This window comes from Lagenorhynchus albirostris, chromosome X (assembly GCF_949774975.1).
Source record: "Lagenorhynchus albirostris chromosome X, mLagAlb1.1, whole genome shotgun sequence".
Taxonomy (NCBI): Eukaryota; Metazoa; Chordata; class Mammalia; order Artiodactyla; family Delphinidae; genus Lagenorhynchus; species Lagenorhynchus albirostris.
The window spans coordinates 14,691,562-14,715,546 of record NC_083116.1 but is presented as its reverse complement, the minus strand read 5'-3'; the positions used below and the strand labels follow the sequence as shown (position 1 = coordinate 14,715,546).

Sequence of the window (23,985 nt, the reverse complement as noted above, 5' to 3'; positions counted from 1 at the left end):
GGTGGAGTGGATCAGAAGTCCAAGTCAGCCCTATTAGGTTCTCTGCTTAGGGTCACTTAAGGCTAATATCAAGGCATTGGCTGGGTGGGGCTATTAAGGTTCTGGGGAAGAATCAGCTTTCAAGCTCATTTGGGTTGATGGTATTATTTAGTTCCGTGTCCTTGCTGGCTGTCAGCCTGGGGCGGTTCTCAGCTTCTAGAGGCTACCATTATTGCTTGACATGAGTCCCCTCCATCTTCAAGCAAGTACTGGTACATGAAATCCTTCTCATGTTTGAATCTGACTGCCTCTTTTGCTACCAGCTAGAGAAAAATATTTTGTTTTGTTTTTGCGGTACGCGGGCCTCTCAATGTTGTGGCTTCTCCCATTGCGGAGCACAGGCTCCCGCTGCACAGGCTCAGTGGCCATGGCTCACAGGCGCAGCCGCTCCGCGGCATGTGGGATCTTCCCGGACTGGGGCACGAACCTGTGTCCCATGCATCGGCAGGCGGACTCTCAACCACTGCACCACCAGGGAAGCTCAAAATCTCTGTTTTTAAAGAGCTCATGAGATTATATTGGGCCTACTCAGATAATCTCCCTTTTGGTTAACTCAAAGTCAACTAATTTTTTTAAAATGTTTATTTATTTATTTAGCGTGTGCCGGGTCTTAGCTACGGCACATGGGATCTTCATTGCGGCATGCATGTGGGACCTAGTTCCCCAACTGGGGATCGAACCCTGGCCCCCTGCATTGGGAGTGCGGATTCTCACCCACTGGACCACGAAGAAAGCTCCGAAGTCAGCTGATTAATAAACTTAATTATATCTGCAAAATCCCTTTTACCATGCAACGTAACAACCGTGACTGTGACATATCATATTCAGAGTCCTGGGGATTAGGCAGGGAAATTTGGGGGGCCATTTTGGAATCCTGCTTACCACAGACACAAAAACAAATAGAAAACCTGAATAGACTTATATCTACTCAAGAAATTAAATTTTCAATAAAAAAATCTTCCCACAAAGAAAATTCCAGGCCCAGCTGATTTCATTAGTGAATTCTATCATTTAAGGAAAAGACAGTACCTATCCTGAACACACTCTTTCAGAAAACAGAGGAGGGGGAATTCCCTGGTGGTCCAGTGGTTAGGACTCCTCGCTTTCACTGCTGAGGGCCCGGGTTCAATCCCACAAGCCTCTCAGCGAGGCCAAAAAAAAAAAAAAAAGAGTAGAAAACATTTCCCGATTTATGAGACTAGATTTACCCTTCACACCAGTTATAAATTTATTGCCTCTCAGCTCCAAATTCACTCTTGTTGCTGCTCCTTCTATGAAAATGAATCTGAGCCTTTAGATATTCTTCCTTTGCCAACTGGCATAACATTATGTAAAAGGAAAACTTTCTTCCTCTATACTACTACTCTCAATACCTCTGGCCACCAAATGCGTGGGTATTTTCCCACATTGACCTATTCTCTGACAACAGCTGGGTGGCCTGCAATTCAATTCAATTCTATCTACCTGGAGTTAACGTAAAATTCCACAAGTTAAGACCTCAGTCCCACAAGACTGTCTCCACTTAAGATGCCATTCACAAGTCTGGGCCTCCTGTACTTCTGACTGATCAGCTGTAAACCAGGGGTTCTCACCACCCCTTCCTCCAGTTCAATAATTTGCTAGAACAGCTCACAGAACTCAGGAAAGTGCTTTACTCACTATTACCCATTTATTATAAAAGGATATAACTCAGGGACAGCCAGATGGAAGAGATGCATAGGGCAAGGTACAGGGAAGGGGCATGGAGCCTCCATGCCCTGTCGGGGCACACCAGCCTCTCAGCAACTCCACGTGTTCACCAACTGGAAAGCTCTCCCGTTAAGCCTGTGGTTAGGGTTTTTATGAAGGGTTTGTTACCGTAGGCTGATTAAATCATTGGCCACTCCTCTCCCCTCCCTGAGGTGAGGGGGTGGGGCTGAAAGTTCCAGCCCTCTCAACACCCAGTTGGTTCCCTGGCAACCAGCCCCAAACCCTTAGGGACTTTCCAAGTCATTTTATTAACATAAACCTGGGTGTGGTTGAAAGGGGATTGTTATGAATACCAAGAGACAATCTTTTTACTTTTACTACTCTAGAACTATTTTAGGAACTGGGAACAAAACCCAAGGATTACAACAAAAGATGCCCTTTTCACCTTTATCACTCTGGAGCTATTTCAGGAGCTGGGAATGAAGACCCAAATATGTGTTTACCATATCACATCACATTAGGTTTTGTCAGTAAAGGACACTGGAGAGATTGCAAGAGGAAAAAGGGCTTTGCCTCCTGGTTGAGGTAGGCTTGCTTGGCAGGCTCCGGTAGCATGTGCTTCTCCAGCCTGGGCAGCTTCTCCTGGTGGAGGTGGGCATCTCCCGCTTCAGGCCCTTACTGTGCTCACAGCTTCTACAGTGCGCCATGGGCGGCAGCTTCCCCAGAAACTCCCCTCCCTAGTCAGTTTTATAGCCAGAGTACCACTGGTGAGACACCTCCCTGTTGAAAGCCCTAAGGGATAGACTTCTAGCAAGTTCTGTGGGTGTGCCACCACAGCGACTTCCCTACGATTCAACAAGCCAAAGCTATGCCTCTCCCACAAGGTCTAGGTTTCAGCCCCGGGGTGATTATTATGTTATTCTCCTATTTTATCTGGTATTCCTATATTCTGAAGAGTTCTCTTTAAGTAATCCCTCATTATCCTATCCATATTAAATAATTCTTTATATCAAACCTTCCCTGTTCAAAGTACTGTGAAGTTTCCCTCTCCCGATTGGACTGAAATAAATACTGAACTGGCCTAGAGATGGACCCTGCAGAGTGACAACTGCAAACCCACAAAAACAGGATTTGGGGATTGGTTTGTTCATGGCTTTGGGCTTGAGGGCAGTGCTCCTTGCAAATGAGAAAAAAAAGGATGCTAGTAATCCGTGGCCTGCAGGGACAATCACAATGAATCAAGTGCCAACTGAAGCAGTGCTTTGGAAGCTCAGGTAGCTGCTGCACCCAGCCGGTACACCAGTAATGATGACCATCAGACTCTGGCGTTGGGTGGATTTTTCTGAGTTCATCTGAGTGCTGGTCCTGCAGTATCTGTAGAAGTCAGTCTCTCCCTGCTTAAAAATCCTGTGATAACTTCACCTGGGGCAGATTCCTTGAAAGGGAATGGTATTCTCCTTAAGATCCACCACAACCACTTCCAACCGCCATTAAACCCATAACTAGGGTCAAACCTCAGGATGCTCCAGGCGGCCAGATACACACTACAACCCAGGAAGAATAGCTTACACACCAAACTGGGAGAGCGGATAGGCAAAACCGGGGATGCACACCTTCAAATGCTATACTAGTTAGAAGCAATGGACTAGATATGTATTTGCAACATCTTCAAATCTTCAAAACATGGTGATGAGACGTTGTAAGAAACAGTTAGATACACAATACCATACCATTTAATTTTAAATATATGCATATAAAACATTGATATACATTCAATAAGAACACAAACAAAAAGGATATACATTAAATGCATTATAATGGTTGCCACTGGTGGGCAGGGAGTGGGAATAAAAAAGTGAAAATAAAATGAGAAGGGTCTTGTGTGGACTAATCACAATTAACAAAAATTGAGATGATTCAGGAGAGAAAGAAGGAACATTGGCTTGTAGTAGAGACTTTCAGTCCTTGACAAGATGCTGATCTAACATAAGGTGCTGGCTCCCTCCAATTCCAGCCCTGAAGATGGCACACATAAGGAAAACTGACAGATAATGATGAAATCTCCTACTTACGCAGCATTTACCATGTACCAGGCACTCATTTAATCTTCCCAGCCAATGCTATATTATTAACCCTATTTTACAGATAAGAAAACAAGTACAAAGAGATTAAGTAACTTGCCTAAAGGTCACACAGCTGGTAATGCTGGAGTTGGAATTCTAACACAGATAGTCCAGATAAAACTGAGGAATACCCAGACACTGGAGAGAGCAAGTCTGGGATGGTGCTGGAGATCAGGGGCTAGTGGCCTAAAATGAAAGAGGGGCAAGCACCACGGACAAGAGAGGCCAGAGGGGACTTCCCTGGTGGCTAAGTGGTTAAGTGGTTAAGAATACGCCTGCCAGCGCAGGGGACACAGGTTCGAGCCCTGGTCCAGGAAGATCCCACATGCCACGGATCAACAAAGCCCGTGTGCCACAACTCCTGAGCCTGCACTCTAGAGCCTGAGAGCCGCAAGTACTGAGCCCGTATGCTGCAACTCCTGAAGCCTGCGTGCGTACAGCCCATGCTCCACAAGAGAAGCCACCGCAGTGAGAAGCCTGCGCACTGCAATGAAGAGTAGCCCCTGCTCACCGCAACTAGAGAAAGCCCGTGCGCAGCAAGGAAGATCCAACGCAGCCAAAAATAAATAAATAAACAAATTTATATAAAAAAGGATACACATTAATTTTAAGTACAGTAATGGACCTAGGTATATATGGTTCCTACAGAGATACTGAGGTAATTCAATGCAAGAGTAGTCTTAGCAACAAAAGACGCTAGAATAAATTTAAGTCCATATATTAAGAAGTAAACTTAAACCCCTACCTCACCATAAAAAAAAATCAATTCAAAATGAATCATAGACCTAACAATTTAAAACTACCAGACTTTGTAGAAAAAAGGAAAAAAATCTTCATGACCTCGAATTCAACTGACCTATCACAGGAAGCAATAACCATGTTTGATTAGATTTAATTTGCTCATCAAGAAAAATAAGAAAAAAAAAGGCAAGACAGACTAGGAGAAAATATTCATAACTCATGACAAAGACCTTGCATCCAGAATATACCGAGAATTTTATATTTAAAAGAACTGTTGAAATGGACAAAAGACTTGTACAGTTTTTCAAAGAACATATAAAATTGGCTATAAGAACATGAGAAACTACCAAATATGAAATAGAATGTGAGATATTAGATTAGATCCTGGAACAGAAAGAAGACACTAGAAGATCTGTGAAACTTCAATAAAGTCTAGTTTAGTTCATTGGTACCAATGCTAATCTTAGTTTTGACAAATACACCATGCTTACGTAAGATAATAAAGTTAGGGCAAACTGGGTGAAGGATATACATGAACTCTGTTATCTATGCAACTTTTCTGTAAATGTAAAAATCATCCCAAAATAAAGTTTTTTAAAAAGTGCTCAGCATCATTAATCAGGAAAACGCAAATGAAAATCACGTGATACCACCCCACCCATCCACTAAAATGGCTGAAATGGACCAGATCAACAGCAGCAAATGTTGGAAAGCAACCAGGACTTTCATAAATTGCTATGAGAGCATAAGATGGCAGTCACTTTGAGTAAAATATCTGGCAGTTTCTTAAAATTAAGCATATATCACCTACCCTATTACCCCATCAATTCCACTGCAAGGCATTTCTCCAGGAGAAATGAAAATATGTCTAAGACCTACATCAGAAAATTCAGAGCAACATTATCCCTCATAGCCCAAAACTGCAAACAGCTCAGATGTCCATCAATAAAATGGATAAACTACACTGGAATTCTACCCTGCAACAAAAAGTACCAGTACAACTATATGGATAAGTCTCAAACATGCTGAAAGCTAAACACAGAAGATACACTGCTGTAGGATTTAACTTATACAAAGTATTAAAATATGCAAAAATATCCTACACCAATAGAAACCAGGTCAATGTTGTTTCTCTAGGGGGTGGGAACTTCCTGGAGGGCAATGTTCTGTCCTGATGTGCAGGTTACCGTATAAAACTAAGTATTTTTCAAGACTAATCAAACTGAACACTTGACATCTATGCATTTCACTGTAAATATTTCAATTCAAAAAATTTAAGTGCTACTCATTATTCATTGGATATACAAATTTATACCACAATGATACAATGTACCCAGTAGAATAGCTAAATTTTAAAACACCAGACATCGGTGGGGTCGAGTAACCAGAACTCACATTGTTAGTGCTAATAGAACTTTGGGAAAATCGTCTGGCAATTTCTTATAAAACTTTCTTACAATCCAGCAATTTCATTCCTGTTTTCATCTCTAATCATGTACAGACTTGCATGAGAACATTCATTCACAGGGACTTTATTTGTAATAGCCAAGAGCTGAAAAAGCCCAGGTTTCCAGCAATAGGTAAACCGTACTTTGCTCATACTCATATGCGTACACAACACGGCTGAATCTCAAAAGCACTTTGCTTAATGAAAGCCTTATAGGACCCATATTTTTATTGTATTTATATTCAAGAACAGGCAGTTCGTCTTTAGGGGACAGAGGCCAAGAATCGTCGAGGAAGGGCCACAAGGTAACTTGCTGGGGTGACAGCAACGTTCTCCACTTTGATAGTATGTGAGCTTTTACCAAATCTCGTGGTACGCTTCTGGTTGAAATTTCAGAATTTATGAACATTGAGCTTGTTATTGTTGTGAATGCCTGTTTTCAGGTTATTGACATGTGCAACTGAACAAAAATTAATGTGATGTGATGGATTTTAAGTTTTTCTGGAACAACTGGTATAGAGCTGAGGTTATTTACAGAATGACAGTACTGAAGCTTTTTCTGCAACCCTAATGCTCAGCTAACACTGCCTTTCCATGTGATGAGTTCCTTCAACTGGCTATATAGCCCAACCACAATATCCTGTTTTACATGCTTATAAAAGTTAATACATATATCAGGACCCACAAAATGAAGGCTGCCAGCAGTGGTCTGACCCACCTCACAAAGGTAAACCTAAGTCAGCACACATTTACAGGAAAACACCCCATCAAGGTTACCTTTAACATACACCCATCACAATCCTCCAACTTTAGCTAGCTCACCTTCCCCTAGAAAACAGGACCCCACAGCCAATGATGCCTACTCTGTAAAAGTCTTGCCCCAAATGCTCTGGGAACAGTGCTTTGCTGCTTGTGAGCCACTGCACTCCCGACCCATCGACTGTTCTCCCTTAAATAAAGGACAATTGTCACTAAATTAGTTTTATCAAGTGCAAATGAACATGAGTCAGATGTACATAGAACAGTAAAGAAACTTACCAATAAAGAAGTACACTAATCATGTGCTGGTTTAATGGCATCCCCATTAAAGAGTTGGTCTGAAGTGGGACTCTGCCAAATCAAATTAACCAACCTGCCTTCTTCCCAGGAGCCAGCAGGAAATATCAAAAGCACTACAGTACATCTTCTGTACTTTAGCTTCTAGTTCTTTGGTGTTATTGCTCCAATTTCAGGGTAAGGATTAAATGAAATCATCCAAATTACTGTGATACCTACCTGAAACTCCCTCTCCTAATGAAGGAAGCCTAGCCACAGGATACCCTCAGTGACTATGTTCCCTGGCAACTAACTGCAAGGGCTAACAGTGCCTGAGAACTAGGGTTTGGGGGAGGGGAACATGTGGAGATCATTCTTTAAAAGCCAAATGAATCCCTTATTATAAAAAAGAACCCAGGGCCACAAGAAAAATGCATGTTAAGTTTTATTAAGGTTCAAATACAAAACATTCCAAAAAGAGAAAAACCATTATACCTAAGTTCTATATTCAACTACCAGTTAAACAAGAAAAACATGTTATTCTGTTTCTTTTACAACCAGTATAAAGCCAGAAGAATCAAGACAGATTCTTTTTCCAACAGGAGCAGAATTAAATCTGCTGGGTCAACAAACTATTTGCCAAACAGCTGTCTGGTCATTAAGCGTTCTTCAATTTAGTATTCATGTTTACTATGATTAATCTCTATGTTCTACACTTATCTTCAAGATAACCTAAATAAAATCTCAAGAGCCAAAAGGTCCACGGAAGCATAAACCCAAGTATTTAGATTACAGAATGACTGAGGAAGACAGCTATGTGTAAGTGCAGTGGTTTTTTCAATTTGATCAATACCCTGATGGTCTGTGATTAGAAGAGCCCATCAAAATGAGGGTTAAATTTCTTGATTATTTTCCATGATTGCAAATGTTAAACATGATAGTACTGATATTTACTAGGCAAAAATTCAGAAGGTGAGTTGGTTTCTCCTAATCCAACAACTCAAATCTGTTTCCTTTGAGAACATTAGCTTTTACACTATTGGCTCTAGTCTCCAATGCAATAAATGACAAAGCTGTACTGTATCTTGATTTGTTTCTAAGATATGAAGTGGGGTGAGGGGTAAAGTAGGCTTACAAAATAACTTAAAAAAATAGCAAAAGCCAAATGGCCCAATTTTGTTTCCAGTTTTTAAGAAGTGTGCTTTTGAGCATTTTATGTTTCCAGTTACTTTAGTTTCCAGATATTAGTCTTCCCTTTAGTTTTAAGACTAAATCTCACTCCTGGATAAACTAACACCAAGAAATATTTTACCTGCTGAAAATCAGACACTTTACTGGATAAAGTCACCTCTTATGCCTTTCATTTTTCTAATCCGACTTTCTGACAATCAGTGGTAATTAGGAAGTTCTAAATTGCAGTTGTCCCTATGACTTTGGCTAAAGGAAATGAAAGTCAAAGCTGTAAGATCTACATAAAGAACCATGAAAACTTCCTGACTACCTCCACTTACCAATTTCTTTAATTGCTCCCCTTTCTCCATCTGGTCAATTACTTATTTTAAGTAACTGCCACTCCCTAGTTACAAGTGCTAACCAACGTTGATGCCTTCCTTAGATCCACAGGAACCCTGGAAGGCAAAAATCTTGTCTGCACCAAACCAATTCTGATGAGTACTGCTTATGCAACTGTTGTGCCTTAAGGACAATCAGCATTCTTCTGCTTCAACAACTCTGTAAAATGAAAAGCATGTTATCACATCACAAAGTATTTACCGTTTTATACTGGAAATTACTGGCCCCCCTTATCTATTCTTTAAATACATTACTTTGTTGCTTTAACTGGCAACATGTATAACATTTGCTTTAGATTACAAGCTCAAAAAAGCAACCATAAAAACCTATAATTCCTGTAAGCATCACTGGTAATGAAGACAATAACTATGTCATCATTTTACTAATAAAATCGTTACTCAAACTAGGGACTCGGCGGCAGCTGCATCTGTTCACCCTTCAGCCAGTCTGTACTGTGGCCAATCAAACAATCAGGAACTGATGAAAAGGGTGTCATTTAAAAAACGCACAGGATAAAATTTGAACCTCATACAAGTTAAGTCTGCTTACACGACAAAACACTAACTGTAAAGCTCCAGCCAACAACTGCTTCTGAAAACAGCATTAGCAAAATGTATGCATTCAATAGAGCTACTAAAAGCATTGCATGACTGAGCCACTCATGGAAATATGCCTGTTTAAGATAACGTCACCCCACATTTGAACGAATAATGTGCCAGGTGTTACACATTAGAGCACTTTTTATCCTTGTAATCCAAGCATTAGATTATCCCATTACAAGTAACTTGCCAATATTAACATATGCAACACGGCAAAGCTGTAGTATTTAAACCTACAAAGGTCACTGCTTTCAGAACTTACCTTAGCATTGCATTTCTCTTGCTGCCAGCTTTATCTATTGTGAATCAATCAGCACTCCATGACCATCATGACCATGACCAAAATTCTCAACCTGTAAAAATTAAATAGGTAACTAGTTATCCCTCTTAAGGAAATTCTTCAAAACTTGCCTATAACTGCCCCCTTTTCCAGAAAGAAAAGGCAAGTTCAGACTTGCAGCTTAACGTATTTCATGTTCTACTATTTCTCTTAAGTGGTGGAAGCTTCACTGGCTTGGGATGGACTGGAATGGCTTAAATGGTTAAGTTGCATGGCTTATGGATCCCCATTCTGTTCCAATGGTGCACTGCCATGTTAAATCCATAAGTTGAACGGACAAAACTTATTTGAAGGAATAAGTGCAGTGTAAGGATTTTTAGTTGGAGGTCTTCAAGTTTACTATATTCAAGAGCATCTTTTTCAACTTCATGGCTGGACCTGGGTCATGCTGCCTCAGGTTTTGCTTTTTAAAGACCACTTGCAATAGATTTTCTCCATACAGTGTAGTTTCACAGAACTAAAAACAAGTCAGGCATCCAACTAAATGTCAGGTTTGCAATGGCTTACAGGGGTAAAGAGAGGGGGACCCCAAACTTAAGCCATTTCCTACATTGACTAAAAGAATAATTTGAAAAATGTTAAAACATGAAGCATGTTTAAAGGTCTTCATCAAAAACAGATTTAAAAAAATACCCCCTCCCAAGCCCCAGATCGCTATTGGTAAACAACAGCTGTATTAAGGCCTTTAAGTGTCATACATGCTTTTAAAAAAAATCCAAGTGTTGAATTTGGAGGACTTCTAATATGCTATCGAACACTTTGTTTTCCAAAAGTTTTTTTTTTAATCTAGAAAGCATTTCCATTGCCATGAGGTACAGTATGTTTCACTGTACTATGAGGAAGGTAAGTGTTCAATTTCGACTTAGACGGAAAAACTAGTTTGCTTTGCTTACCATCTTTGCTGTTTCACAGGCATTTGATGCTTTAAATCTGATGTGGAATGCTGATAGATTCACTTTTTAGAAGTCATAAGCCTTTGAGAAGTTGGAGATAACTTCATTGCTTATCTATTTTCTCCTTTGCAATCAAGCTGTTCCTTAAAAGTGAGACACTACAGAGTTGCAAAAATTTGAAACAGTAAGAGCAAGCATCGTTTGCAGCTTCATGGTTGGTTTTGGCCAAACTTTTTATTTAGTATTCTGTAGTTGCTTAACACACACTTAAATGGTCTTATTGGGGAGGGGGAAAGGGGAGGTTCTTGTAGATTCCCAAGGAAATGTCAGAAAAGCAAAATATGGCCAGCACTATCCATTTGCTTTTTTGGGTTTACTGGGCGAATAGCATTTTCCTTACAATATAAGCATCTGATCTCAGGTTTTTCATACTGAGAACATTGAGATTTCAGTTTGAAGACACTCTGAAATCCTAAGAGTAGCATACCCCGAACCACCCTCTAATAGCTAGCTTGTTTGTATAGGCAGGAGGAGTCATCTCTCCATTTTAGATGAATAGATATTTTGTGAAAGATCTTAGAATTGCTTGCCTCATCATTTACTGGGGAAAAATTCATAGAAAGTGGCCTTTAGGGACACTTTTACTTGGAAAATTACAATACTAGTACACATGTCAAGTCTTAACACACTTAACATTTGCTCGTTGAAAGCAATTTCATAAAATCAAAGATTAAACATGTTTTACTCTTTTTCCTCACAAGAACATAAAAATTATGGAAGGGGAACTTAACAGGAAATTTAAAAAAGGTAACACAATCTTTCCTTTTAGTAGTCCTTGGGTAGTTATGATAGAATAGGTTCCACTTTTGTTTGTTTCTTTGAACAGGGATTTTGGTCCAAAGTTTTGTTTGTTTTTAATATCTGCTTCTGCCTCCCCCTCTATCAGATCGGCTTCCTCCACGGCCACCACCTCTTGGTGCTCCGCGGCTTGAACTGCTGTAGGAATCTCGTGGAGGAGGGTACCCCCTTTCCATAGAAGGGGGAAGCCCTCTTTCTTGTCTGCCAACCCGATCACGACCACTTGAGTAGAGATCACTTCGGCTGCTTGAGTAACTGTCTCGACTTCCACCATATCCGTCACGTGAGCTGCTGTAATCATCATAGCGACTGCTTCCACCATAAGATGGCGGGGGCCCTCGTGTAGGTGGAGCACTACGTGAGTTACCTGCAGGGTCAATGGTCAGGTAATATGGCAACACTATAAATTGTATATATACAACATTTAAATCTGAATTTACAGAATTCTTGTATTAAACGTTTACTTTCTCAACTGGGAGGTTTTAAACTCTGCCATTGCTGGCCATTAACAGGGATTTGCTCATCTGCTGAGATACGGAAATGGATGGGTTTTAATGTTTGTTTGAAAAGACTGAAGACGGTGTATTTCAAGAGGATATTCCAGACAGCTTGTTATTTTATAGTAGACACTCAGCCACTTTCCAGTGATAAGTTGCAATTTTGAACTGTAGACTTTCCTTCATATTGCAATGGTAAACATTTGATCTTGTTAATAAAATTTTTAATTGTATTTTCACTGTTGGGGGAAAACACATAAGGCTGCCAATTTAAGCAAGCAAAATCCCCTCCAAAGCAAGCCAACAGCCTCAAAAAAAAACTTAGAAAAAACAAAAGCCCCTCACAAGACTAGGAAAAGCCCAGCTGATTAAGTTACCCCCTTAAAAGCAAGCAAACATCCCTTTAAAAGCAAGCACCACAACAGCCTAATAAACTGGCTCATGAACCTAAAAACTCAGGCTGGTGATATTCAAAGACCCTCAACCAAAATCTTACCATAACTCTCATATGAATCTCTGTAGGAACCTCCACTTGGATGATCTGAATAGTCACGATCACGACCATAGCCATCTCTATCACTAAATTAAAGAAAAAAACGTATTACAAGCCCTAGAACATCAATTTTTACAGCAAAAAAATTTCTTTTACATCAAGCCATGACAGCAACAGCAAAGTCACTTACCTATAGCCTCTGGATGGATAGTCATCACGTGAACTGGAATGACCATAATCACGGTAAGTATAATCTCTTGGTGGTGGTGCATAATCTCTTGTATCACGAGAACTTGGGTAATCTCTGCTTGAATAGCTAAAGAAACAAAAGTAACTTGGTTCATATTTTTGATGAGCTCTCCCCTTCAACCTTAAGTATTAATATTAGAGACAAAAACTACTATGCTTTTCTGTTACCTGTCTTTAGTAGAATATCCATCATCTCTTGGGGACAAATAAACATCTCTACGAGAGGGCAGGGGTTCCCTTCGAGGTGGACCTCCATAACTATCTCTTCCACGTGATACAGGAGCTTAAGGAAAAATGTCCATTTTAAAAACATACCCAGTGAAAAGTCAAAACGTGAATTTATATTCAGGCAATGAAAAGTAGTGATTCAACCAAATATGACAATATGGATGCAAATGAGGAAATCCTCTTTAAAATTTCTTATGCACACCAATCTTTTCAATGATCTAGGTACAGTTTTAAGCATCATTTTTAGGATTCGCCTCTCAATCCTTCCTTGTGTTATGGTGGTAGGACAGACTGTCATAAATGGACCATTTACCTCTTCCTCCCATTCCACTGCTGCTGCGAACTGGTCCTGAAGGGGCAGATCTTTTAGGAGGAGGACCCCCACTTCGTGGCGGTGGTCCTCTTTTTACTGGAAGTGGTCCCCTGGAAGAACTCATGTTAAAATTCATGGAATAACCACCGTCATCTACATTAGAACAACAACAAAAAAAAGAAAATCATGTTAATATAAGTACTAAGAAAAATCTAGTTTTCTTTGCTAAATCAAGAGTATGACCATTTCTGTTTAGTCGGGGAATCTTGAGTTCTCACTCATATGTGACTGAGCATGAGAACTGTACAGTGTATATAGAGTATACACAGAAAACTACATACAAGGAACTATACAAAGTGTATATAGTTCTCTATACGGTAGTCATCTATTTAAGTCTGCATAGATTAGCAAAGTAGACACGAAGGGTTCTCCTGAGGGTTCTTTTCAAGTTACTTCAAAAAATATATATACATTGTTTCATTTTCATATGACCAACACCTAATACCTATCAAAATTTTTCTGCAAGTGTTTTTTCCTACACAATGAATTCACCTGGATAAGGAATAGCTAATTGTTAATTATTTCAAGACACTGTAATTTAACTTAGGATAGCTTCTATGTTTTCCTTAAGTCAAGCACTTTGGTAGATGAACAAGTGTTCTCAATTTCAAAAGCTAGGGCCTTTAAAATACTTATTAACCAACGCACACACTGGTGTGTTTACAGTTACTAACTTATACACCAAGCCTAAAGTAAACCTAAGTCATTACCCATGTGCCCTCCACGTGAGGGAGGTCCCCTGGTTCCTCCACTTCCTCCTCTTCCGCCTCTAAGGCCTCTTGGAGGGCCTCTGCTTCTTGGAGGTGGAGGTGGTCCACGTCTACCACTTTCAAATGATGGTTTAGTGGCTTGTTCTACCTTGATGGCTTTTCCATCTAAGGACTAAATAATATCAGTGGTTAATTATGGAAATTTAAAAAAGAACTTGCAGATCCACTATGCACTGTGACACTAGTATGTCCTTCAAAATGCTGTACCTTTCTGTTTAGCACTTAAATGCCTAGTCTTTTAAGATAACTGCTTATTTGAACTAAAACCTAAGGTGGATCCACTGTACTGCTAGGTCGGTAAAGTTTAAAAACAATGCCAGACAATGACCAACTTATTAAGACAAATAACCAAAAACAAAAGCCAAGGATCCCAGACGAAGTATAATACCGAATATTCTAAAACTGAAAGATTCTTGTCAAGAATACACTTTACAAAATTTCGTTCTAAAATTACAAAGGGCTAGGATAAGAGGGTCCTGGGAAAGTATACACTCAGTAAAATTCAAGAGCTGCCCTAGACCAGACTTGAGTAACATTGTGCTATTTTACGTACTGGGAAACATGGTATTGTGCAGTCTCACCTTTCCATTCATGTCTCTGGCGGCATCCTTAGCATCTGCTGGGCTTTCAAAGGTGACAAAAGCAAATCCTCTAGATTTGTTGGTTTCACGATCTTTCATCAAGAGAACTAAAGTAGTTTTCAGGGGGAAAAGGAGTGTTACTCTATTTCAAACGGAAAAACATAAGTAAATCTGTAAAAAGAAAGCTCAGAACTTCTTAGAGGACAAAGCACATTATCATTTCATATGATCAATGCAATCAAATTCATCACAGCTTACCTTTTTTTAAAATTACAATAACCCTGCATATACTTTCAGATAACTCACCTTCCACTATTCGTCCATATTTGCCAAATACTGCTTCAAGAGCTTTCTCATTTGTTTCTGTATTGAGGCCACCGATGAAGAGCTTTCCTGGGCGATCTGCTTCAACCATTTTTTCCCTCTGGTGAAAGTCTGTTGGAAAAAAAGTGTTAACCCTCCCTGGAAAAGTTTACCCAACATGTGTACCGGGGCTCATTTTTCTTGTTTACTAAAATCATTCCTTAATAGCATAATACACAGAAAACAATTTTTTCTAAGCCTTACCAGGAAACCAATTTAACTAGTTCAGTGATAACTGTTTACATTAAAATGGTTAAAAAAGCCAACTTAAGGGAATTTCCTGACGTCCAGTGGTTAGGACTCTACGCTCTCACTGCCGAGGGCCCAGGTTCGATCCCTCGTCAGGGAACTAAAATCCCACAAGTTGCGCGGTACGGCCAAAAAACAAAAGCCTACTTAACTAATGCATTTATCCTTAATCCACTTTGGCAGTCTTAACCAAGTAACTACAACATTTCAAAAAGTGAATTTTAGCTTTAACACTAGATTTGTTGCCTTTTAAAAATTCAATGATCACATCCCAATTACCGTAATGATTTTTTTAAACTGACTCAGTCAAGGTCACAGGCCAAACGTAGGTCCGTAAGACCAAGCCCTCTCCCGAGAACTTTGCCTTTCATTGGGATTCCCTAGTAAATCTAAGGACCAATTTAAAGTTTTAATCAAGTTATGACCCCTTCTTCACCAGCCCCTGCCCTGCTCGCTACGTTGTTTACTTTTTAAAAAAGTGTCAATATCATCGGATACAAAGTAACGGAACGTGGAAGCGCGCACTGTAACACTAAGCACTCCATGACTGCAGCGGAACCCAATTAAAACCCGTCATTAAAAACCGCGTGGAAAACACAAAATGGCGACACTTGGATTCAGCCCAGAACAACCGCCGCCGGTCAGGGGAGTAACTTTTCCCACCAGCGGAGGCTGAGAAAACTCAAATGGCTTCCGCTCCAAGGCTGCCAATGAACAAGGACCCCGCGCAAAAGCGCAAGTGCCCGCCCGGAGCGCCACCGCCATCCCAATGCAGGTAGCGACCACGGAGGCGCGGTCCCTCCTCGTCCCGCTCAGGCCCCGACCTCCGCCACCTCCCGCCCCCAGAGGCGACAGCCAAACTTTCTGCAGAGGTACACTACGAAGTGGCACCCCAGCGTCTGCTCTCCTTCGACACTCCCAGGTTTCCCTAAATAGGTCGGCACCTCTGGGTTCTTAAAATGGCGCCCGCCACCCCCATCTCCAAGGAGGTAATCCCAAGTTCTAACGTGGCAAGAGTGAACGAAAAACAGACTGTAAAGGAGAGGACTCACGTACCGGAGGGGTGGCAACTGTTTCAAGCTCCTACGAGCTCGCCGATCGCGGCTTCCTAGCAGCTCAGCACGCGGGAGGGTGGTCGATCCCGAGAAAGGAAGCGAGAAGCCACTCGCACTACTGCGCAACGAGGGCGAACAAAGGAGACAGCAAACTTTATACTGCCCGGGAACGAGGCTCAAGGACCCGGATGCAGGCGGAGCTTAGAATTTAAAATGCGAACGGGTGGGGAGCGGTTCCCAGCTTCCCCATTAGCTGCCTCCGCTGTTATTCACTCTTCGCTCCTCCCCTTTTCCTGGGCCCTCAGCTCTCCAGCTGGCCCCGATTTCTAACCGTTTTCCCAACCCCCACCGGTGCTCCCCAAACCCGCGTTTTTGCTTTCCGCTAAAATGGTTCAACGGGCTTCCTGTAAAAAAGAAGTGAAATTTTTTGTGTGTTCTGGTGGGCCAGGCATGGTGCTAAACTTTACACCCATTAACTCTAATTCTCAAAACAACGTTGATGAGGATAGAATTATGCCAGTTTTGCAGAAATGAAAAACAAAGAAGCTTAGAATTACTGTATTAAAAATACATTTTCCCCAAATATCTTTAACAATAATTTTTAGTGAATGGTGAAAATTCTGATAAATAAGTGTGAGGTGGGGGAAAAGAACTGTACTAAAGAGACAGATTATCCGTTTACATAGAACAATTACTGAGCATCTACTAAATGGCGGGCAGGCTCTGGGCTTGGCCGTGAGGGTACAACCCAGCAAAGCGAGACAAGGGCAACGCGCCTCATTGGTAAGGCTGCCAGATTTAGCAAATGAAATACAGGATGCCCAGTCAAGTTTGAATTCCAGATAACAAATACTTTTTTTTCAATATAAGTAGATCTCAATATCATATAAAGTAAACTTATTCACTGTTTATCTGAAATTCAAATGTAACTGTGTTTGTTTGTTTGTTTTCCGGTACGCGGGCCTCTCACAGTGTGGCCTCTCCCGTTGCCGAGCACATGCTCAGCGGCCATGGCTCAAGGGCCCAGCCGCTCCGCGGCATGTGGGATCTTCCCGGACCGGGGCACGAACCCGTGTCCCCTGCATCAGCAGGCGGACTCTCAACCACTGCGCCACCAGGGGAGCCCGTAACTGTGTTTTTTATCTGCCAATCCTACTCGTGGAGGGGATTACAAAAATTTTTTATTTTCTAATTTCTTTCCAAACTAAAGAGAACACTTAAATACAATTAACAAATAAAACAATTGCATCTTGTGATTAGTGCCAGGGAAGAAGTAAACTCAGGGCTTTGATGGACAACATTTGGGAGACCAAATTCGATTTAGCCCTCAGGGAAGGTCTATCTGAAGAGGTGGCTTTGGAGATCAGCTCTGAAGGAAGAAAAGAAATCCGCCTCGGGAAAGCTGGGGTGGGGGTGGGAGATCCGAAGCTTTTCAGAGAAACAAGCGCAAAGTGGAGGGAAAGAGGTTGCACGTATCAAGGGACAGAAAGGGATCCAGGGCGACCGGAATTTAAGGGGCATAAAATGAGGGAGCCAAGGTAGGCAGAACATTCGAACCCATTAAAAGATTGCAGGGGCCTTCCCTGGTGGCGCAGTGTTTGAGAGTCCGCCTGCCGATGCAGGAGACACGGGTTCGTGCCCCGGTCCGGGAAGATCCCACATGCTGAGGAGCGGCTTAGGCTGCTGAGCCGTGGCCGCTGAGCCTGCGTGTCCGGAGCCTGTGCTCCGCAACGGGAGAGGCCACAAGAGTGAGAGGCCCGCGTACCGAAAAAAAAAAAAAAAAGACTGCAGGGGTAAGTGTGGAAGCAGGGACACCACTGGGGCTGTGTGAACAGACCAGGAGAGAGAAGACAGTGCCTTGAATTAGGGTTCAGCAGTGGATCTGGGGAGGAAGGAACAATTGCTAGGTGTATATGGCAGGTAGCATGGACAGGATTTGCTAATGAATCAGATGGGAGAGCACTGGGGTTGAATTCAAACAACAGGGTAAGTCATTATGGATGACTATCTGGTATTAATAGGTGGTGGCCATTTATCAAAATGGCTGCAAAGGAGCAAGTTTGGGAATGTGGGCGAGGGTGAAGAAATCTGATGCTCAGACCAGAGATCAGGGCTAAATCTGTCGCTTTAGAAATAGTAATGAAACTCATCAGAGTTAATGGGACCACCAAAGAAGAGAATACAATGGGGAAAAGAAAAGAAGTCTGCATTAATTACTAAAAAATACATGTGGAGAGGAAAACACTAGAAGGAAATATGCTAAAATGTTACCAGTTTATCTTGGGGGAGGGGTAGAATTTATGGACAATTGTCACTTTTCTTCTTCACAGTTACAGTTAACTCTGCCATGGTGAATTACGGTATATGCCAGGCAGGTGGTAGGAAATGATGCTCAGGTCGTGGGTAAAAGCTCCAAGGAGCTTTGGAACCAGCTTTGAATTATGAACATTAATGGGGGGAATAGTACTTGGTACAATAAGAATATTTGTCCTTTTTTCTTTTCCCAGCCAAATAATAACAAGTAAAGCAAAAGTCACGTCCACTTGCCTTCAGAATGAGTTATGTAAATTATTGAGTAGCGATAGTTGGGGATTGGCCAGGTTGGCAAAAAGCACTTAAATGCTCGCCTCGGCAAAGGGAGTCTGCACCCCCACGCAGAACTAGGAGAAATCCCTCCCCCTGGGCCAGCAGGTGCTCTTTCTCTGTCTCAGATCCAGGCAAAAGGACTAGAGGGCCTCTGCCGGACTAGGGGAGAACGGGGCTGATTTCTACCATAGATGTCCCTGTCCCCCTGGGTCTCGAGAAGGAAATGTGCCTCCCAGTGGAACAGATTACTCTGGTCTTTGCAGTTCGTGCTCAGGAATGTGGGAGGTGGGGAGTGGAGTGCTCTAAACTAGGGGGCCAGCACTTCCAATGACCAGAAGAGAAAGGGAGGGGGTGGGGAATGGCTAGTTGAGGAATCTGTAGGAGAGCATCATTATGGCTGTAGATTAGAATCTAGAGGTGAGACACAGAGGACAAAGCAAGTACCTGGAGAGGGAGGCAGAGGGCCTACTGACCGGATCAGAGGGCACTGGAGAGGGGAGCCTTTTTAAGAGGTAAAGCAAGATAATCAGATTTCATCTTAAAGAGATCACTGTGGCTGCAATCCAGAGACTGTACAGGGGAAGGGAGGGGCAGGAAGCAGGGTGTTGCTGATGTAGTCCCAAGAGAGAGGGGATGTGGGCAAGCTAAGTGTGAGCAGCTCTGGCCAACAGGCAATCGGGTAAGCAGACTGCCCAAAACTAATCTCTGAATCCCATCCTTCCCCTTCATGGATCTTCTAGATTTTTCCCTTTACTTCTTTCTTTCTATTTACTCCTTTGGATTATCATTAAGTATAGTTATAATTTTCTTTTTACTCTAATTTTTCCTTTGCCTCATTGTTGCTCTCCAGATGCCATCTCAATGATTGACCAATGGTCTGAGTCCAGTGATCTTACTTCTCCACTAGGTATCCTTGGAATATAATCAGTGGTAAATAAATGTCGGCTGAATGAATTACAAGCTCTTTTTATCCTCCATGTTACTTAGTATGAAATGGGTGCATAGTAAGTGTAAGGCCAACTGGCCCGAGGCAGGGGAACACAATCAGATTCACAGGTTGCATCAGACCGAAACTCTCCGGACCACCCAGTTCCAGAATCTGACCTGGGGACTTTGCACCCGGCCCAGCCTTCCCGCCTTTCGAGGGGCGGGACTAACGGTCCCCCAGGATACCCGAAAAGACCACCAAATAAGGAATACCCTGCGCCCTCCCAGATTCACCACACCCCTTTCCCTTCTTCCCCTATAAAATCTTGCCCAACCCTGGCCCGGGGGCGACTTCTCTGGCCCCTTTCTCTTGGGCCAGTGAACCTCGCCCGGGAGCGCTCACTTGAAGCTTTCCTCTGTTTCGCCGACCTTACATTTGGTGCCGAAACCCGGGAGGGGTACCAAGCCCCGCGGGTTACCGCGCGGGCAGCTCCTCCCCTCCCCCAGGAGACAACCAGGGAACCTCTACTCATCCACCCGATCCGGCAGAAAACGGGGTAAGTCCCCCTCCCTTGTTCCCTCCGACGCTCAGAGTCCCTGCCCACCGGACTCCCTGTCCTTAATCGCGGCCGCGTCAGGGATTCCTCCGTCCTCTCTCTGGGCCTCGGGCAACTGTGGAGACGTCCCAATCGCCTGACCGCCCTCCGACCTACTGTGAATTGGAGACTGAGACCAGGGACGCCTTTCTCCCTCTCCATTCACTCAGGGACAGACTGGGAGTCATGGGAACCTCACAATCGAAACCAGATCCTAAGACGCCCCTGGGGTGTCTCCTAGCCAATTTTACAGCCCTCGGCTTCTCCCAAGATCTCCGTTGCCGACGGCTTATTTTCTATTTCACTGTGGCCTGGCCACAATATCCTCTAGACAATCAATCCTGAAGGGACTTTAGATTTTAATATCCTCCGTGATCTAGATAATTACTGCCGCAGGACGGCAAATGGTCCGAGGTCCCATAAATTCAGGCCTTCTGGTATTTGCGCTCCCGCCCCTCCCTTTGCGTCAATTGTTCTACCTCAAATCCTCCTTGCCAAACAAACATCTCCTCCATCCAAAACCTCAATCCCCTTGGATTCCTCCCCACTAACCGACCCTCCCGAATCTCTCGCCTCTCGCCCCTCCAGAACTCCTCTCCAACCTTCACCCTACCCTGAAGCGGTCCCTCCTCCTCCCGAACCCGCTCCGGCCCCTCCAACCGCTCCCCGCCTCCCTCAACGGTTTCTCCTCCCACGCCCCTTGCTTCGCCAATTAGTGCACATACACGCTCTCACGACTCCCAAGATTGAAATCTCCTGTGCCCTCTGAGGGAGGTAGCAGGAGCGGAAGGACTGGTCAGAGTCCCTGTCCCTTTCTCTCTCCAGGACCTCTCTCAAATTGAAAAACGATTAGGCTCCTTCTCTGCCGACTCCTCCCACTACATCAAAGAATTTCGCTACCTATCTCAACCTTACGATCTAACCTGGCACGATATCTTTGTGGTTCTGTCCTCTACCTTAACCCCTGACGAAAGGGAAAGAATTCAAACTGCTGCCCGAAACCATGCAGATCAGGTTCACCTTACCGGCAACTCCATGCCTGTCGGAGCGACTGCCGTACCTGGCACCGACCCAGGCTGGACTTACCAGGATGGCCAAGATGGCCGCCGTAAACGCGACATCATGATCCAATGCCTCCTGACTGGCATGCAGGCTACCGCTCATAAGCTGGTCAATTTTGAAAAACTAAAAGAGATAACCCAAGAACGCAACGAAAATCCAGCTATCTTTCTCAATCGCCTTACAGAGGCCTTAACTCTCTACACCCGGCTGGATCCCAACAACCCCGGCAGGGGCAGCGGTCCTAGCCACCCATTTTATCACCCAATCAGCCCCGGACATCCGAAAGAAATTAAAACGGGCAGAGGACGGCCCTCAAACCCCTATTCGAGGTCTGGTAAAGATGGCCTTTAAAGTCTATAATGGTCGTGAGGATTTGGCAGAATCCAGCCGACAGGCTCGGATGCACCAGAAGGTGGCCCTCCAAACCCAAGCTCTTGTAGCCGCCCTAAGGCCGGCCATCTCCCATGGATCACAGCATCCACGGGGTCCACAAAAGGCAACCCCGCCGGGGGCCTGCTTCAAATGCGGAAAAGAAGGCCACTGGGCTCGCCAGTGTCCCAATCCCCGACCTCCGTCTAAGCCCTGTCCCAGCTGCGGGCTAACGGGCCACTGGAAGAGTGACTGCCCTAAGACTGGCCCTCCCTCAGCGTCTCCACGCGGGAGGCAGGCCGACCCAACGGCATTACCACTCGAACTGCTGGGATTGGCTGACGACTGACGGCGCCCGGACTCGAAGACCCCCATCACCCTCGCCGAGCCCAGGGTAACGCTACAGGGAGCGGGTAAGTCCATCTCATTTCTGGTGGACACGGGGGCTATCTATTCGGTCCTGCCTACCTATTCCGGGCCACTTTCTCCTTCCCAGATCTCGGTAATGGGTATTGATGGCAAATCATCCTTCCCACTCCAGACCGGTCCACTCCCATGTCATATCGAAGGACTTCCCTTTTACTCATTCCTTCTTAGTCATACCATCCTGCCCAGTTCCCTTGCTAGGCCGAGATGTCCTTTTCCACTTAGGGGCCTCCCTCCAGCTGGTTAGACTTGACCCTAAGGTCCCCTCCTCCCAACTCCTGCTTCCTCTTCTCGGCCTGTCTTCTAGAACCCTCCCCCTACTATCCCCCTCTTCCAATCACACCAAAACCAATCAATCCCCAAGTCTGGGATACTTCTAAGCCCATAATAGCAACACACCATTCCCCCGTTCTCATCCGCCTAAAGGACCCCTCCAAATTTCCATCAAGGCCCCAATTTCCCATCTCTGAGACTCATCTTAGGGGCCTACAACCTATCATCACCAGACTCCTAAACCAGGGACTCCTTATCCCCACTGATTCTCCCTGCAACACCCCCATCCTGCCTGTCCGCAAGGCCTCTGGGGATTATCGCCTGGTCCAGGACCTCCGACTAATGAATGAGGCCATAATTCCTCTCCACCCAGTAGTACCAAACCCATACACCTTGCTCTCTCGTATCCCCCCATCCACAACCCACTTTACGGTTCTGGATCTCAAAGATGCCTTTTTCACTATCCCCCTGCATCCCGACTCCTATTTCCTCTTCGCCTTTACCTGGACGGATCCGGATACTCATACTTCCAGTCAGCTCACCTGGACAGTTCTTCCCCAGGGCTTCCGCGACAGTCCTCACCTCTTCGGTCAGGCGCTCGCACGGGACCTCACTTCCTGCTCCCTTACCCCCAGCACACTCCTTCAATATGTAGATGACCTCCTCCTTTGTAGCCCATCTCTCAGCCTCTCAAGACAACATACTGCAGATCTCCTCAATTACCTTGGCTCTCGCGGTTATCGGGTCTCCCCAGCCAAGACTTAGTTATTTGTATCTTCTGTAACCTACCTGGGGCTCCACCTTACCCCTACCACAAAAGGTCTAACAGCCGACCGCACCCGAATTATCCATGAACTCCAGCCTCCGGAAACAGCGGAGCAAATTCTCTCCTTTTTGGGCCTTATAGCATTTCTCCGACACTGGATCCCTAACTTTGCTCTCCTCGCTAAACCCTTATATCTAGCCGCTAAAGAAACCCCTCAAGGACACCTCACCTCTCCTTCCGCCGTTCGACAGGCCTTTCTCACCCTCCGTAACGCTCTGATATCTTTTCCTCCCCTTTCTCTGCCCAACCCAAACCGACCTTTTCACCTTTTTGTGGATGAACGGGCCGGAATAGCCACTGGACTCCTTGCCCAGCCTGTAGGGCCTTCCTACCGCCCTGTGGCTTACCTCTCCAAACAGCTAGACCCAACCATGCGGGGATGGCAACCAGGCCTTCGGGCCCTAGCAGCGGCAGCCGAACTGACCAAACAAACACTCAAACTGACTCTGGCCCACCCACTAAGTGTGCTTTCCTCCCACCGGCTGGTCGACCTCCTAGGCCACAAGTCTCTCTCCCTCCTGGGCCCCTCCCGCATCCAGGAGTTCCACCTACTATTCATTGAAAACCCAGCTGTTTCTCTTGATCTCTCCCCTCGCCTGAACCCGGCTTCCCTCCTGCCTATCTCTGGCACGGGGGTTTTCCATCCCATTCCTGCCCTCATGTCATAGAAGCCTTCAAACCACCAAGAGAGGGACTCTTTGACACCCCTCTTTCAAATCCGGACCG

The 23,985-nt window shown here is 44.2% G+C and overlaps 1 protein-coding gene and 1 non-coding gene across 2 annotated transcripts; both read right to left on the bottom strand.

Moving 5' to 3' along the window:
* Nucleotides 1–7,506: 7,506 nt before the first annotated feature.
* Nucleotides 7,507–16,354, bottom strand: RBMX (RNA binding motif protein X-linked). The gene is made up of 11 exons (XM_060137237.1): nt 16,196–16,354; nt 14,834–14,962; nt 14,528–14,634; nt 13,887–14,058; nt 13,117–13,269; nt 12,744–12,858; nt 12,517–12,642; nt 12,330–12,412; nt 10,479–11,703; nt 9,508–9,598; nt 7,507–8,805 (listed from the first exon to the last, which is right to left on the bottom strand). Exons 2-9 carry the CDS (start codon nt 14,940–14,942, stop codon nt 11,393–11,395), a joined length of 1,176 nt encoding a protein of 391 aa, XP_059993220.1. The 5' UTR covers nt 14,943–14,962; nt 16,196–16,354; the 3' UTR covers nt 7,507–8,805; nt 9,508–9,598; nt 10,479–11,392.
* On the bottom strand, nt 14,710–14,781 carry LOC132514155 (small nucleolar RNA SNORD61). Its single transcript, XR_009538647.1, has one exon. It is a non-coding gene; the product is annotated as a small nucleolar RNA SNORD61 (small nucleolar RNA).
* Nucleotides 16,355–23,985: the final 7,631 nt, after the last annotated feature.